Source organism: Centruroides sculpturatus, unplaced genomic scaffold, assembly GCF_000671375.1.
Source record: "Centruroides sculpturatus isolate CEXI.00-Female unplaced genomic scaffold, Cexi_2.0 scaffold251, whole genome shotgun sequence".
Taxonomy (NCBI): domain Eukaryota; kingdom Metazoa; phylum Arthropoda; class Arachnida; order Scorpiones; family Buthidae; genus Centruroides; species Centruroides sculpturatus.
This window is the reverse complement of record NW_019384351.1, coordinates 1-16278: the sequence shown is the minus strand read 5'-3', so window position 1 is coordinate 16278 and position 16278 is coordinate 1. Positions and strand designations below refer to the sequence as shown.

General features: G+C 30.1%; 1 protein-coding gene across 1 annotated transcript; it reads left to right on the top strand.

Annotated features, from left to right (window-relative positions):
- Positions 1-3483: 3483 nt before the first annotated feature.
- Positions 3484-10967, top strand: LOC111637928 (fructose-bisphosphate aldolase-like). Its single transcript, XM_023383542.1, has 5 exons — positions 3484-3619; positions 8947-9088; positions 9169-9438; positions 9523-9683; positions 10926-10967. The coding sequence occupies exons 2-5, from the start codon at positions 8977-8979 to the stop codon at positions 10965-10967; spliced, it is 585 nt and encodes a 194-aa protein (XP_023239310.1). The 5' UTR covers positions 3484-3619; positions 8947-8976.
- Positions 10968-16278: the final 5311 nt, after the last annotated feature.

Sequence of the window (16278 nt, the reverse complement as noted above, 5' to 3'; positions counted from 1 at the left end):
TACCTATACGACAAAAAGATTATTTCTTGTGCTAGCACGATAAGTCTAAACGAAACAAAAAAATTTACCTTATTCCATTGAGTGGCCATATTTTTCCTAGCAAAATCGAGCTGGGCAGCTTTGTGCTCGGGCTTAAGAGCAGGGGCACTTCTCATTCGAAATCGAACAATGTTGTTGTTGTTGTGTAAAACCCTTCAAATGATTTCGTGATATACTGTACTTGAATACCTAAATCGTCCCAATTTGAGGCTTCATTAACAATTCGTTTGCGGTCTCGCGGGGTAAGTTTTGAAGGACGTTCACTTCTACGCTTTGGTCCATAATTTACAGGATTTGACAAATAATGCCGAACTACTTTTTTCGAATTCTTGATGCTGTTTGTTACTGCCTGATGACTTAAACCAATGCTTCTCAAAGCTACAATTTGTCCTTTCTCAAAGTCTGTTAAATGGGTACCACGAGGCATGATGGAAAAAAAATACTTTCACATTTGAAACTTGCGAGAAAGATGGCGGTTCTGTACTTATGTGGCAGTACAGTACGTAAATTGTCTTCATTGCTTGACTTGAATGCTATTCCGCATCCAGCCACGAATTAGAAGCTGAAGTTTCCTAAAATTATGTTTTTATAAGTTAGGTGCTGAAGTACGTGTAAAAATCTATATCTATCTATTAGGGCAGACGCGAATTTAGTAGCGAGCAATATAGTTCTCGCAATGCACAAGCGAAAAGCGAGAAATATCGCTGGCGGGAGCGAATNGGACGTTCACTTCTACGCTTTGGTCCATAATTTACAGGATTTGACAAATAATGCCGAACTACTTTTTTCGAATTCTTGATGCTGTTTGCTACTGCCTGATGACTTAAACCAATGCTTCTCAAAGCTACAATTTGTCCTTTCTCAAAGTCTGTTAAATGGGTACGACGAGGCATGATGGAAAAAAATACTTTCATATTTGAAACTTGCGAGAAAGATGGTGGTTCTATACTTATGTGGCAGTATGTAAATTGTCTTCATTGCTTGACTTGATTGCTATTCCGCATCCAGCCACGAATTAGAAGCTCGAGTTTCCTAAAATTATGTTTTTATAAGTTAGGTGCTGAATTACGTGTAAAAAATCGATATCTATCTATTAGGGCAGACGCGAATTTAGTAGCGAGCAATATAGTTCTCGCAATGCACAGGCGAAAAGCGAGAAATATCGCTGGCGGGAGCGAATTTCTGGTTCTTGCACATATCTGGCAGGGTTTGCGTCTCGCCTCTTCTCGTCACATATTCTCGCTCGCTCGTATCTGCATAGTCGCATCCTTGGTGCATGTTCTAACCTCAAAAGATCAATTTTCACCTTATCCATCAGTTTTGGTTTAACTATAAACAATTATTAGGTTAATAACAGTTTTAGATTGTGTGAAGTCATAGAGCAGCGTGGATTTTCGAGATACAGTAGTACCTTTCATATAATTAAACTTATATAATGTAAAACCTCCTATCACAGGTACTTGATTATGATATTTTATTATTAAAAACATTTTATATTTTTGATTATTACAAAATGGCAAAAAGCTTAATTTTGAGGTAGAGGTAGATTTTATAAAAAAAAAATGTAAATACAGTAGACCCCTATAACACTGTAGATAATTCCGTGTTATATGAATTGCATATTGTACGAGTCAACAAATACGTGAGCCGTTCACAGCCCGGCACACGTATTTGTAAAATCTAAGTGACTCGTACAACATGAAATTCATATAACACGGAATTATCTACAGTGTTATAGGGGTCTACTATACTAATAACGAATAAAATCATTATTAAGCCCGACTCTACCCGAAATATGACACACGATCTCCCCATCTCTTCGACCTTTAATTACCAAAATTTAATAGCATTAATCCTCCTAATACATGAACCTCCCTGCCAAATTTCAGAAATTTTCGACATAAAACACAATGTTATTAAGCTTCAAAGAAGGTGAACGAAACCGTGTCACGCACACACACTAAAGGCTGGTATACACGGTAAGGAAATCCTCAAAGGATGTGCTTAAAAGACGAAAAAAACTCGGATATAAGTGGCTGGATTGAACATAGCAATTTACAAAACTTATTAAAATATCTCCCAATGTATAAAGAATTATTTTTATTTAAAAATGGATAGATAGAAAAAAAAATCACGGTTAATCCTCAAAGGATTTCCTTACCGTGTATACCAGCCTTAACATACATACATACAGAAATTATCCCCGAACTTTTATACGTTTCTCGACGTTTTAAAGTCCCCCCAGTCCAAAAATATAAAAATCGTGGAGGGTCATTTTTCCAACGATCGCCATACTTTTCCTCTGTTATATATACTATAACATTCCTCTGTTATATATACTATAAAGTGTTCTGTTATAACACATAAATGCGGTGATAAATATTTTTATATTTTTTGGAACTTAAATTTTCTCCTCTTTAGCTTAATGCATTTATCTTTAGCTCAAATTGTTAATAATACTAGCATCAAGAACGGAAATTTCGGCATTTTTATTATGTAGATCTACAGTCTGTAGGCTTATTGTTATTAAGAAATTTAATAAGAAATTCATTTAATACATATTTTCATTGAGTCTTACGTGGCTATTTATATAAATTATAGCCTTTTAATGCTTATTTTTGATCTTCCATTAATATCTACGGTTACTAGAATTATATACATCACAATAAACTTCCAATATCACTTCAGATCATAGTAGAAATACTCTCATATAGCCAATTAAATGCGACGAATTTGTGATATTTTTCATTATTTATAAATGAAAATTTCTGACAAAATACCTTAAATGATCCAGTCATTATTTACCATTAATTTTATTAAAAGTTGCGTGATTAACCCTCTAGAACGGACTCTAAACTCGTCGTTAATAAAATAAAATTTACGAATTTTTATATAAAACTAGAAATTATGTAATGTTTTATTGACGTAGACGTACGTCGAAGATTAAATTTTTGTTTAAGGAGTAATTTATCCATTTATTTATAGGAACTCGGAGGCACTAAAAAGAAAGATGAAGATTTTCGGAACGTGTAGTTGACACCAAACTAAAATAGTAAGAGAGGAGCAATTATCGTCTCGAGAGCTTACAAAAGAATTTTTTCTTTGGCTATGATCCTATAATAAAGAATTATTTATATTAACAATTACAGGCCTTTGTATACGTTAAATCACGTTAATTACTCCGTTTTTTGTCGTATATTTATACTGTTTAACTCTTGCTGAACTTTTATGTATCAGTTATAAGTATGATTCTCGTTCGGACAGTAAATTACTTTTAAAAAAATGCATAAATATGCGCGGATTAATTTTAAAACTGCTTCGAATTAATTATATAATAAATACAAAATGAAGACAAACTTTTTAAATTCGAAAAAAGTACACGTGATTTAATCCGTTACGTTGTCTATTTCGCAGACTGTTACGTCATGTACGAAGACCGCGCCGATTGGTCGTATTCGCCGACGAAATCGATATAGACCACGCCCACCGGGAATCACGTTTATATATCGAGGGTCACCTTGGTTCGTCCTTGTCGGCAGAAGTCAGGAAGAGGAGAACGAGTTATCTTTTAATTTTAAAGGTTAGAATTATCTATTTATTTATATATTGATAATAAACGTACACGCTTTTAATTACAGATCAAGCATTCGATTTAGATTATTGTATTTTCTATTTATTTTAGACTGAAGTTTACATTATTACTGTTGTAACTGTAATGGACATTTTCATGTTTTAAATTAAAATTTTAAAGATTTATATATAATTTAACGTTTAAATAAGTTTATAAACGTTATAAAATATACTTTTTGATATAAAATTCAGTTTAAAAAAGACCTTAAAAGTAAATATTTCATCATATCCTATATTACAGTTAATTAAGGTTTCCTCATACAGTGTAGCAGTTATGAAAGGTGACATTCCTTGAGAATATTTATGAAATTTTTACTATTTTTCTATCATAATTTGGCTGTTTTATCATATTAAAAAATATACATAATTTCTGACAAAATTTCATGTAAAAGGTATAAATTATAAGACTTAATGTAAGGTATGTGAAACAATATGCCATCTTGCCCCATTTAATGTATTTTATTCAGTTTTAATTAGAATAGTGATACTTTGAAAGGATGTTAACTTTCTAGACAAATGTCATTGGGAGAAGAATTCAAGGTCAGTGCTTAGACTTCTATTGGCAATGACATAGGTCCTAGGAAAGGCAACGAACATTGCTTTCTGGTCTATGTCCAAGTATTTCTTCTGAATTTCTATCTCTTACAGGTTTTTATTTTAAAATAAATAAATAAAATACTTACTTAATGTCGGGAGATTAAATGGCTTAATTATTGAGTAATATTTAAAGTCTGGAGAAAAATCTCTGTATTGATCCATCAGATCTGTATTTAACCACACACAATATCCAAGAAGGAATGTATCTAGATTGTCCCCTAAAAATTATAAGAATAATCTTCAAAATGTTAATTAGATAAAAAATTCTTGATAGCTTTTTCATTAATATATTGTAAAAATTAACGAATTTATGATGAATTAAAAGATAATTGGATCATAGAAAATTCCTTGTATTTTTTTTTTATATATTTTCAAAAAATTTTCACTGTTTATTACATTTACATGTTAAAATGAGCTTTTCAAATTAGTTGTGAAAAGACTGAATATAGTTTACAATCATATATATAACAGAAGAATTATTATAAGCTTATGGTATGTTACAAAAAATCAATTGCATATTTCTGTTAAATTTCCTGTGATTCAGTCAAAAGAAAAGGTTTCACTCTTCTGTACTTTACCGAAAAAAAAAATCTTCCTTCTTAATTATATTAAGCCTGGAAGTTTTAAATGAAATTGTCTCAAATATAAAATCTTTCATGTGAAGGAAATTATTCAAATATTCATAAGAAAAATATCGACAGCAAACAAATCAGTCTTAAAGAATAAATAAAACAAGAATGCTGCACATTCTATTCTTTCTTTTCAATTTTCTTTTTATAGTTTTTCCAAAGCTGTACTTGATAACTGCAAAATATATTAAAAGCTTTCTATTTAAGTCAGTTTTAATGAATTGCTTGATTTTTGTTCTCTTAAAATTCAGTAAATAAGAAGAGACTTTAATATCAAGCATAAAACAAGATTAACATTTTACTAATTCCATATTAATAAAGTTTATATGGATATTTAAAACTATAAATGAAGAAATTAGATCTGGATTAAATTTAATAAAATTGATTCTATAAATTTATAACTTTTTATATAATCATCAAGAGCATTTGTCGTCTGAAGAATGAATTCTGGAGCCAATTTTTTTTATTTTTGATTCTTTCAGAGGAGAATGCAGTTTTTTTTAATGTGAAAGAAATCTAAAGTGCACCAACCTCTTTGCTCATAGAGCATAAGACATTTAGAGTGCAATTTACTATATATATTGCAATATGTTGTTAAATGCTAACAAACAAAATTAGCAGCTTTTTATTTTAAAATGTTAACTTATTTTGGACGGAATTATGTAATTGTTACAGAAAATCCAATTACATAAATGGATCCAGGTATTCAGTGAATAACATGAACAATAATAGCAAAATTTTTAGGTCAATTCCTTGTTGCTTAATTTAATGCAATATGTCTTTGCAATTTTTTGTTCTTATTGAGCTGAATCATGCTTTATTTCTTAATGTGTTCATTGCATAATATCTGTAGAAATTATATTATTAGAAGAATTTTAAAAACAGTAACATTATTCTAAACAGTTCATAGAGATCTTTCTGCTCATTTCTTCTAGATAATTTATTAAAAATGAAGATATTAACATTGTATTATCTTTGAAACATTGTCCTAAACTGTTTAATCGCTTGAAGAAATTTGAGAAAATTTTAAATAAATTGATGACATTTTAAAAAATCTAATATAAATTTGATTTATTATACATGGATTTTTGTATAATTGTTTAAAATAGGTTACAATTTATATAAACTACACTTTTGCCATTTTTGCTTTTAATCTGTTTATAATTTGACTTAAGAAAACAAATTTTAATAGTTTTGATGACAAAATTTATTTAAGAACCAATAAAATTAAAAATATTTGTTGATTAAGGCTATAATAACATACAAATTTCTTAATTATAATAAAATTACTTTTGTGAAATTTTAAGCTCTTCAAATTAAATTGCCATTTGAAAAGCTGAATTAGGAACCAAATAGAAAATTTTTCAGATAAAAGAATTAATTCTCTCTTGTAATAGGAAAAAGCTGTTAACCTAAATTGAGTGGATATCATAAATACTAAAAAAGAAAGAATTATAATCCCTTTTTTGTAACTTGCTTTTTTGTAACTTGCTTATATGATCTTATATTAATTTATGACAGTCAATGGCTGAGCAGTTAAGGGGCCTAGTCTACTGCTCTGGAGGACCCAGGATCAAATCCAGACAGGTCAAAAACTGCAGGAATTTACAGGGGTGGTCTGACTAGACTTACTAAAAAAGAGCACATGGGCAGAGAGAATTAAAAAAATAGATACATCTAATTTACAAATACTCATTATACCATATTATTACAGTATTTAACTTACAACATGAACTTTTATTTTGTTATACTTAAAATATTTTAAAGTTGCTGTAAATTATATTTCAAAAATCATCAATCAAAAATAATACAGAAATTTATAAATTTAGAAAATATATTTCTCATTCAAAAAGAAAATATCAGTTTTAATGATCCAAATATTTATTTATATTATGTACAGTACTTTCAACCCATCCAGATTTGATCCATGGTCCCCTAGAGTGGTAGGCTGCCGATCTAACTGCTCGACCATTTGGCCTCGCTTCTTCCAGATTCTTACAAAATTAAATAATTTTGATAGTATTTTGATTTTAACGTAAACGTATTCAAACGTTCTGACGTTTAAATATTAAATTAAATACGTTTGAGAATACTTGCATCTGAAAATGGCCTATCATATTAGGTAGAGAACATTAATGTTTCTTTAAATAAACATTTTTCTCAGCATCAGGTGTTGGATGATTTATTAAATAATTTTAAATATTTCTTAAGGATTTATTTTATTTAGAATTTTTAAACTGACAAAGATAACATTAGATGAGATTAGAACAAATATTTTTAATATTTCTGCTTTGTTTTTTTATATTCAATTATTAATTTTTTTTCTTAACAAAAACTATTTTCTGTGTTTTTGATCAGTTCAAAAGTTAAATATTTTGAATTTCAGTAAACATAAAGAACAGTATTTACAACAAATAAAAGTTTGTTTTACGCTTACCTTTTAAACCAAAATATTAATTTTTTGGCTATTGAAAATATAGCCTGAAATAATGCAGTGTGTAAATTGATTTTAAGTTTAAAAGAAATTTAAATAATTGCTCAATTAAATGAATCTTCTAAAATAATTAAAGAATAGCCAATTCAATATTAAATATATAGCCTTATGCATCTATGTGTAATTTTGTATGTGGGTAGATGATATCAAATTTATCTTGTCTAAGAATTTAGATATGACCTGATTCTTCTTTGAACCTTAATGGTGAATAAGAAAGAAATTATTCAAATCCTCAACTGACAGAAATATTAGTTAAAATGTTAAATATTTAGTGATATGTAACTTAAAGAACATTGTTTTATTTAAATGATTGTCTGGATATTATTTTGAGTATAAACTATAAATTCGGTCATTTATAGTTTGTCTGGCCCCACAAAATATACAACAAACACTGATAGTTTAATAGTTTTTTTTATTTTCAAATTTATGATGTGAATGACTAGACAGTAAAAGTATCAGCTAGTCACTTTGGAGACTCTAGTTTGGATCAGGAACTTCAGAAATGTTTTTAAGGTTGGTTTGGATATTTTGGATTTTGTCTCTTGCCACCTGGCCATTCCCATTGTGGAGCTCATTATGGATAACAACACACCATCCCAGGAAATACATAATGACAAACACAGAACCAATAACTAGTGTGAAGAAAACAAAAAACTATCTCAAGACAAAATGTTTTCTAATTCCTGAGTTCTTCAGGTGCTATAGCAATTACCAGATGGAATGTTGTTTGGAACATAAAAGCTTTTTTGGAATAAATATAAATTTGAACTGAGTGTAAAAAATCTAAAGCCACACCACACATGCATTGTCCTAGCAAGGTCTACTTGACATGACTGTATAGTCATTGGTTGAATCTACATTATGTGCAGGACAGTGCATGCGCAGCTTTAAATTTTTTACATCCATAGTTTGAATTTACATTTATTTCAAAAAAGCTTTTATGTTCCAAATGACGTTCCATCTGGTACCATTATATAGTGTCTGAAGAAGAACTCAGGAGTTAAATGTTTTGTCTTGAGATAGATTTGTTTTCTTCACACTGGTTATTGGTTCTGTGTTTGTCATTACTCCTTATGGGTGTGGAAAAAAGATTGTGTTAGTGCATAAAGGATAGAAAGAATGGAGGGAACCTTAAAATACATAAATGTTTTTTTCTTTCTGTTCAATGCATCAGTTTATGTATATGATATGTCAATGTTGAGTCATGTCTATCTGAATTTATTTTATATTTATTCTATCTCGCATCTGAAATATTAAACAGTGACTTAGCATTGATTACACTGTAAATCTAACATTTTGAATCAAATATCATGAATACATTGCATATCATTACAAGTATGGTAATAATTATACTATAATGGTAGAGGATTTAATGCTAATATTATTCTAAATTTTTTTTTATTGTATTTGTTTGAGAATCTGAAAGGTGTGTACATTATTTTTTCTAGCATTAAGAGGAGAAACTTGTAATTGATGTTACAACCATTTAAGTTTGGTTGCATTTTTAATTTGTATAAAAATGTATCATGGTCTAACGACTTCATTTTTATATTTAGTTTTAAAAAAAACCACTTCAAATAAATCAAAATGGCTGGATATTTCCAATACCCTCCTAAAGAACTGCAAGATGAATTGAAGAAGATTGCCAACAACATTGTTGCACCTGGAAAGGGTATTTTAGCAGCTGATGAAAGTACTGGTGAGTAAGGAGACATAACAGATTATTAAGAGATTTAATTTAAAAACTATAATATTAATTTAAATTTACATTTTATATAGCAACCATGGGTAAGCGTTTGCAAGGAATTGGCGTAGACAACACAGAGGACAACAGGCGTGCTTACCGTCAGCTGTTATTTACCTCTGACAAGGCAGCAATGACCGAAGCCATAAGCGGCGTGATCTTATTTCATGAAACCCTTTTCCAGAATGCCGACGACGGAACACCATTTGTTAAAATTTTGGAGGATCGTGGTATTATTCCAGGAATTAAAGTCGACAAAGGTGTTGTACCATTGATGGGAACAACAGAAGAATGCACCACCCAAGGTATATTTTGGAAATCCTTTCTAATAATTTGTCTTAGGAGAATTTATGAAACTTGTTTTTTTCTAAATTAAATTAAACTTACAGGATTGGATGATTTGGCTACAAGATGCCAAGAATACAAAGCTAAAGGTTGCCACTTTGCTAAATGGAGATGTGTATTGAAGATTAGAGACCGCGAACCTTCTGCTCTCTCTATCTTAGAAAACGCTAATGTTTTGGCTCGCTATGCATCCATTTGCCAAATGGTAAATATTTTTGAAAAATTTATTATATAAGATGACACGCTCACATGCATTCACATATACTTATCAATTATTAATATTTTATAATTTAAAATAATTGAGTCATTTCAAAAATATATTATTGAACATTCATAAATTGATATTATTCACTAATAAACTTGAACATGTGTGTTAATTTACTTATGCATCTACTTCTCAGGCTTAAGTCATGTCTTGTGAGCAGCAATTGATTGCTCCAGGCAATCCAACTGATGCTCAGACTGACTCAGGTATACAAGTAGTCAGCAGCTGTGCAGCTTAAAGGAAACATTGATAAAGAGAGAACTAGTTTATTATAAGTTCATATAAATATTTTTTGAACTTGTTGGAATTGTTGCATAATTTTTATTCTTCTAGTGCACTATTAGATACTGCACAATTTCATAATCTTAGAAGTTAATAATGGATGTTAACTTTTCTTATTGAATTTTTTTAATAACCTATTTCAATATTTTAAAGAAAATAAAATACTTTCTAGACAGTTTTTATGAACTGACTAATTAGATATTGAAAGCAAATGCCAAATAGATAAATTTAATCTACATCTTCAATAAATAGTATATTGATAATTACTTCCCACTGATTAATGTTAATATTGATGTTTCCAACAATATGGAAACATTACTATAATTATTATCCAAATATTAATGTTTAAAATTTAATATAAAATCTTAATGCACTTTTAGTAGGTATAAAAGATTCTTATTTTGTCAGTATAATATACACTGTCATTTTGAAGTCATTTCTTCACTTTCCCATCATAAAAAAGAGAGTTGATTGCAAACTGTTATGAAAGTGAATACTATTCTAACAAAATAAATTAGGGTATGAATTTATAAAATCCTTACTGAATATTCAACATAAATTTTGTTATTGTTAACCTATTCTTCACCTTCATTCTAATGATCCTTGCTTCCATTTATAATTAACTAATATAGATATAACCAGATTGCAAGCATAATTAGTCTGGAAATTGATTGGATGGAAGTCCAAGTAGTGTAACTGACAATGTGTCTGCATGGTAAGCGGGAGTTGCAGGTCAGAATGCTGCTCTGGGCCAATCTTTCTTTTCTTCCAGAATATTCTAAAATTGAATTATTTGTAATTATTAAATTTAACAAGAATTGTGACAATATAGAAATTTAAAATTTTTATATCACAATTTTACAATTAACCCATAAAATATCAATGTTTCTCTCTCTGTAGAATAGAATCGTTCCTATTGTCGAGCCCGANCTGCAATTTTAATAATTTAATTTATTTAATTTAAAATATATGCACTCCACCTCAAATTAGTAGTGACTTGCCCCTGTATAGCACTGTACATCATACTTTTCTGTTAGGAATGGTGTCGTGCTGGTCATCTATCTAACTCCTTTCAAGGGAAAAGTTTGAATTGAAATAACATGACTTTCGGTTTACATCGAAAATTCATATACAGTTAATCGGAGCCTGATATTCCTAAGCTTTCCATATCTAGTCTTGCTTTTTATGTATCTAACTCATTTCTCGAGATTAAAAAAGGCCACGGACGGACGGAAGACAGTGAGAATTTATAGATCTACAATTTTTTTCAAATTGCAGCCCAATAAAAAAGTATCCCTTATGACAAAGCGCTCAAACTAATTAAAACAATCAAGCAGGCAGTGGAACAAGAAGCTAGATAAGAAATTAAAACAACTTAGACTAAAAGCATCTAATGCTAATTCATGTACAGTAAAACCTCGTTATAGGATAATTCGAAGTATCGCGTAATTCGAAGCCAAATCTTGTCTACAGTCAAGAGAATAAGATTTTGCATATACAGTAAGACCTCGTTTAGCGATTCCTCAATTAATGGTGATTAGATATAACGAGGTCTGCTCGCAGCCTTAAAAAAGCTCAAAATTTACGCTTATTCAAATTATTGCGGCTTTTCATTGATTCGTATATAATAAGATCATTACCGAACGCGAACCAATCAGTAAAAGGTGACAATTCGTCGTATCGCTGTACATCCTCTAAGTCTATGTTTGTTTGATGCAATTTTGGAAAAAATATAACATCACCGATGCAATAGGAAATATCGACTTCGCTTGGCAAGAATTAACTGATAAATGCATGAACGGAATGTGGAAGAAGATATGGCCGAAAGTATCCAAGGATTCTCAATGAGAAGAGCCTATCGTTGACAAAATTGTCAACCTAACCGATACAACAGGACTAGAAGATGCAGACGAGCAGGAAGGATATTGAGGAGTTACTGCAGGATTTTGGTGAGAGCCTTACCAACCACGACATTCAAGAACTGGCAGAACAAGGAATTCATTTAGAACTGGAAAATAGAAATATTGAAAACGAAGAACCCAAAGAACTTATTACAGATTTTCTTAGTAAAAGTTTGGTAACGATAACCGAAATCATTGATCAAACTGCAGCGAATGATCTAGATTTTAAAAGGAGTGCAAAAGCAAGATGAGGCGTTTTGGATGCGATCTCCTTTGGATTTTCTTAACGAAAGGAAAAGAAAGCGACAAATGACACTAGACGAGTTCATCGCAAAAAAATCAAGAATTTCAGAAGAGTCCGGATCTTCATCATAAAAGTGAACTTTATATTTCTGTGTGGATATGTTTAAGTGTTATGCAACATATATTATTATGCAAATTAATATAAAAGTAACTTAAAGTAAAATTTGTTTACATTTGGACGCGTATTCCCCTTTCTCTATTTACTATGGGTTAAAATGACATCGTTTAATGCTGTTTCATTTAGCGCTTTGTCGTCTAGAAACGCGTCATAACCGCTAAATGAGGTCTTACTGTATTTTACTTCGGATAATTCTAAATACGCGTACAATAAAACTCGAAGTTATTATCTGTTCCGGTGACTTCAAAAGTATTGTTTAATTTGAAATCTTTTATCATATTACCTGTTTATAAGGAGAGTTTTCATGTCCAAGTGGCAGTTTCGTTTTCGGTTTTACCAATTATACATTGTCGATTTATTGGACGTCCATTCAATGTCATTCGGACATTGCTGACGATAAAGGGAGAATTTTTCTTTTTACTTTTTTATTTGTATGGAAGCAATCTGTTTGGAATATAATTAGTTTTGATATTTTTCGTAAAATTCTATTGCTTCAATAATTCCAAAGTCCATTAAATACATGTGCGTATTTACGATAGAATAAGTACTTATAGCTTTAGCCGTTAATATAGCTTGTTTTCATCATATCCTATAATTTTCGTAATTCCGAACTCTTCATTAAAGTTTCTTTCGTTTGTTATTTAGATCTCGCTTTGAACGTAGTTTCGTTGAGTGTTCGTTCATTGTTTTCAGTTGGTGTGAACCTACTAAGTAATAACTCGTAATTTTAACGCGTTTGTAACCGAATGGGTGAATTTATATAAGAAAATGTCATAATTTTATTCCAGAATTACAAAAAACATTTGATTCGAAAAAATTTCGGATAATTCGAAGTACCTTGGTTTCGAAATAACGATGTTTTACTGTACATATTTCAAGACAGCAAAATTCAATCACACTCTTAGCAATCTCTGTGAATGATATAATAACTTAGTTGCATTGAATGATAATTTAATTTTTTCATTTCAATGTCCTCTTCTGTACATATTTCTTACCTGCTAGAATAAATTGTTCTCGTGAAATAGAGGCGTGTCTCTATTGCTCATTTAAAATAAGTTACTTTATATTCACTCCCCTGGCCAAAGTCATAATAGTTGTGGCATCTGCTTTGGTTTGTTTCCTCTTTTTCATATACAGTAGTATTTATTTATTTACTGAATTAAATTAAAAGATAAAAAATACGAATTTTGTAGTTATTATTAGAAAAAATGAAATTGTAATTTTATTTTATTTTATGTTTTTAAACATCTTTATAAATTTTACCTAATTTAATTGTTGTAGAAACATACTTTTAAAACTCTTTTATATAAAGTTGTCTGTTTAGATCTAGTGAGAATGTATAGGTGTATAATTTCTGATGATATCTTGTCGATCTTTTTATCAATAAAAAAACTTTTGAGAGAAAATTTAATCTTTAATATCGTTGTTAATAATACTCACAGAATGTAGAAATATATACATGTATCACAGTGGCGCTTTATAGCTTCATGGAACCCAAGCGAATTTGAATTAGGGGGAACCATGTGTACATGCATTGTTTGCTTCAGATATTTTTCTTCGAGAGAATCTTTTAGAGGGAAATACTTTCTTATAAAAGATTTGTTTGAGATCCCTTGTTAGTGGGAGTCCCAGGAAATTGCCCTTTTTGCCCATAGGATTAAGCGCCACTGGTTTACAGGAAATATTATGTATATAGGTATAACAAATAACAGTAAATATATGACATAGAACTAACTGAAAAGTACAATTACAATATACAAGAAAAAAATTTAAAAGGGAATGGTATATTCTATATATATATTGTAAGAATAAAATATGTAAAATATTACATTCATACAGAAGATAATATTAAAAGATCAAATATATATCTTATAAATTAAAACTTTTAAATAGTTCATTGAATTATTAGGATAATATATAAAGCAAAACATTTTAAAATTTAGAATATGTCAAGAATTTTTTAAAATAATATTAGTATAAATAAATAAAATAATTTTCATTTCCATTATCGAAAGTAAAGTGCTTCCAAAATTTCAAACGAAAATTAGAACAAATAAATAAAATAAATTTAATTGCATGCAAAATAATACGTGTATCAGAAAAACACAGACCAAAGCAATGTGATATAACCCATATAGATAGTAAATACGACTGTTGCCATGAAAATAATAGCAGGGACTAGGAGAACAACTAACAGTAAACCAAAAAGTTGCTGTGGGCATTACACGACCAATTGCAATCGGCACTTGTGGGGAAAAGAAATAGCTTTCCAATTTGCTTTCGCTTATTCTGGAAAACTTATCAGATCTAGACCAGAAGTTCTTTATCCCATCGTATTAAATATTTCGACAGGATTTTGTTTAAAAATTTTTTCAATGGATTACGACTGCCTGACAAATAATTACACGTATAACTAGAAATAACATATGCATCTCCACTCCCAATTGTAGACAACGTCTCAAGAATATCATTACATTTTAGATGAGTTTATAATACCTGTTCTGCCAAACATATATTTTGCCGCAATTTTCGGCGTTTTAAACATCTCTGTAAAGTTTTAGTTTATGAATTACGCGGTTAATGCGTCTAGTTTTACTTATTATTATTATTTTTTTCTATTTTTAACTTTTATAGTTTTAATATGTACGGCCCTTTTAGTTTATTTTAGATATTCTACACTATTTTCGTCCTATTTTATACTCACTTTTAAATTTAATTTATAGTACTTCTTTTTTGTCGGAGTTTTAATGGTTGTTCCTTTTTTATTATTATGTTACCGCATTCAGTTACTGGTTTTTTTTATCCTGTGGTTTACACTGTTATGTATGAGGCTGTTAATCTCTATTCCAATTGGACTTTACTCGCTGTATTCGGACATAAATAAATAAATATAAGCACATAAATTTCAATTTTCCTCAGATCATTCTGATGACAGCTAATTCATTTCTATATGATATATTCAGGTGGCGTTCAACCTTTCTTAATATGCCAGCTGCCCACCGGTAACCGAGTGGATAAAACCACAAAACACTTGTAGTTCGCACTTGACCAACGGGCTGTCCACGTGTCTAACACATAAATAGGGGCCAGTTGTCCATAGAAAGTCCTTTCGGAGAGCATTCTCCTTAGCAGATCGTTCGTGTGTTGCATTGCCACATTCCATCAAACCAACCATCTATTCTTCTGGTTTCCTTAATGGATGGGGAATTCAGGATGTCTAAAGGTTCCGTAGAAAACCCGAACGAATACATTTGTGACGCATGTACTAACATAATATTAAATATATTAATACGCTATTTACTATAAGCGAGAGGAATATCTTACATGTAGATTATGTAATTTACAAGTGACTAAACAATAGAGAGGTTGTAATTTACAAGTGACTAAACAATAGAGAGGTTGAGGCGCACGTTTTAAACGTGTAAACGTGTACGTGTGACGTTCGGCGCCGCTTTCCTGTAAGCCTAAAAGTTTGACTATGGTGTTTGGAATGTCGAGCGTGATTCCACCGACTATCCAAACACCATTGTCAAACTTTTAGGTTTACGGGAAAGTGGCGCCGAACGTCACACGTACACGTTTACATGTTTAAAACGTGCGCCTCAACCTCTCTAATAAAATGAATCTTTTGCCTGTGTACAGAAACTTAAATAATCAAGTTTGCATCTACTGCACTGTATTGTAGTTGCATCTACTTTCGCTTGTCTACTGCTTTCTCGATTTACTATTATCTATTATTCTATTTTGTTTACTGTTCTCAAAATAAATACAAATTTATGCTTAATACGCTAAATTTACATCTGGAATCCTTCCAACTTCCAAAAAATTTAAGAAAATAATTTATCAGTTATAAATTATAAAAAATAAATGCCAAAATAGACATTAATTATTTAAAATAAATCAAACTAACTTTTTAGAACTTTCTAAAATT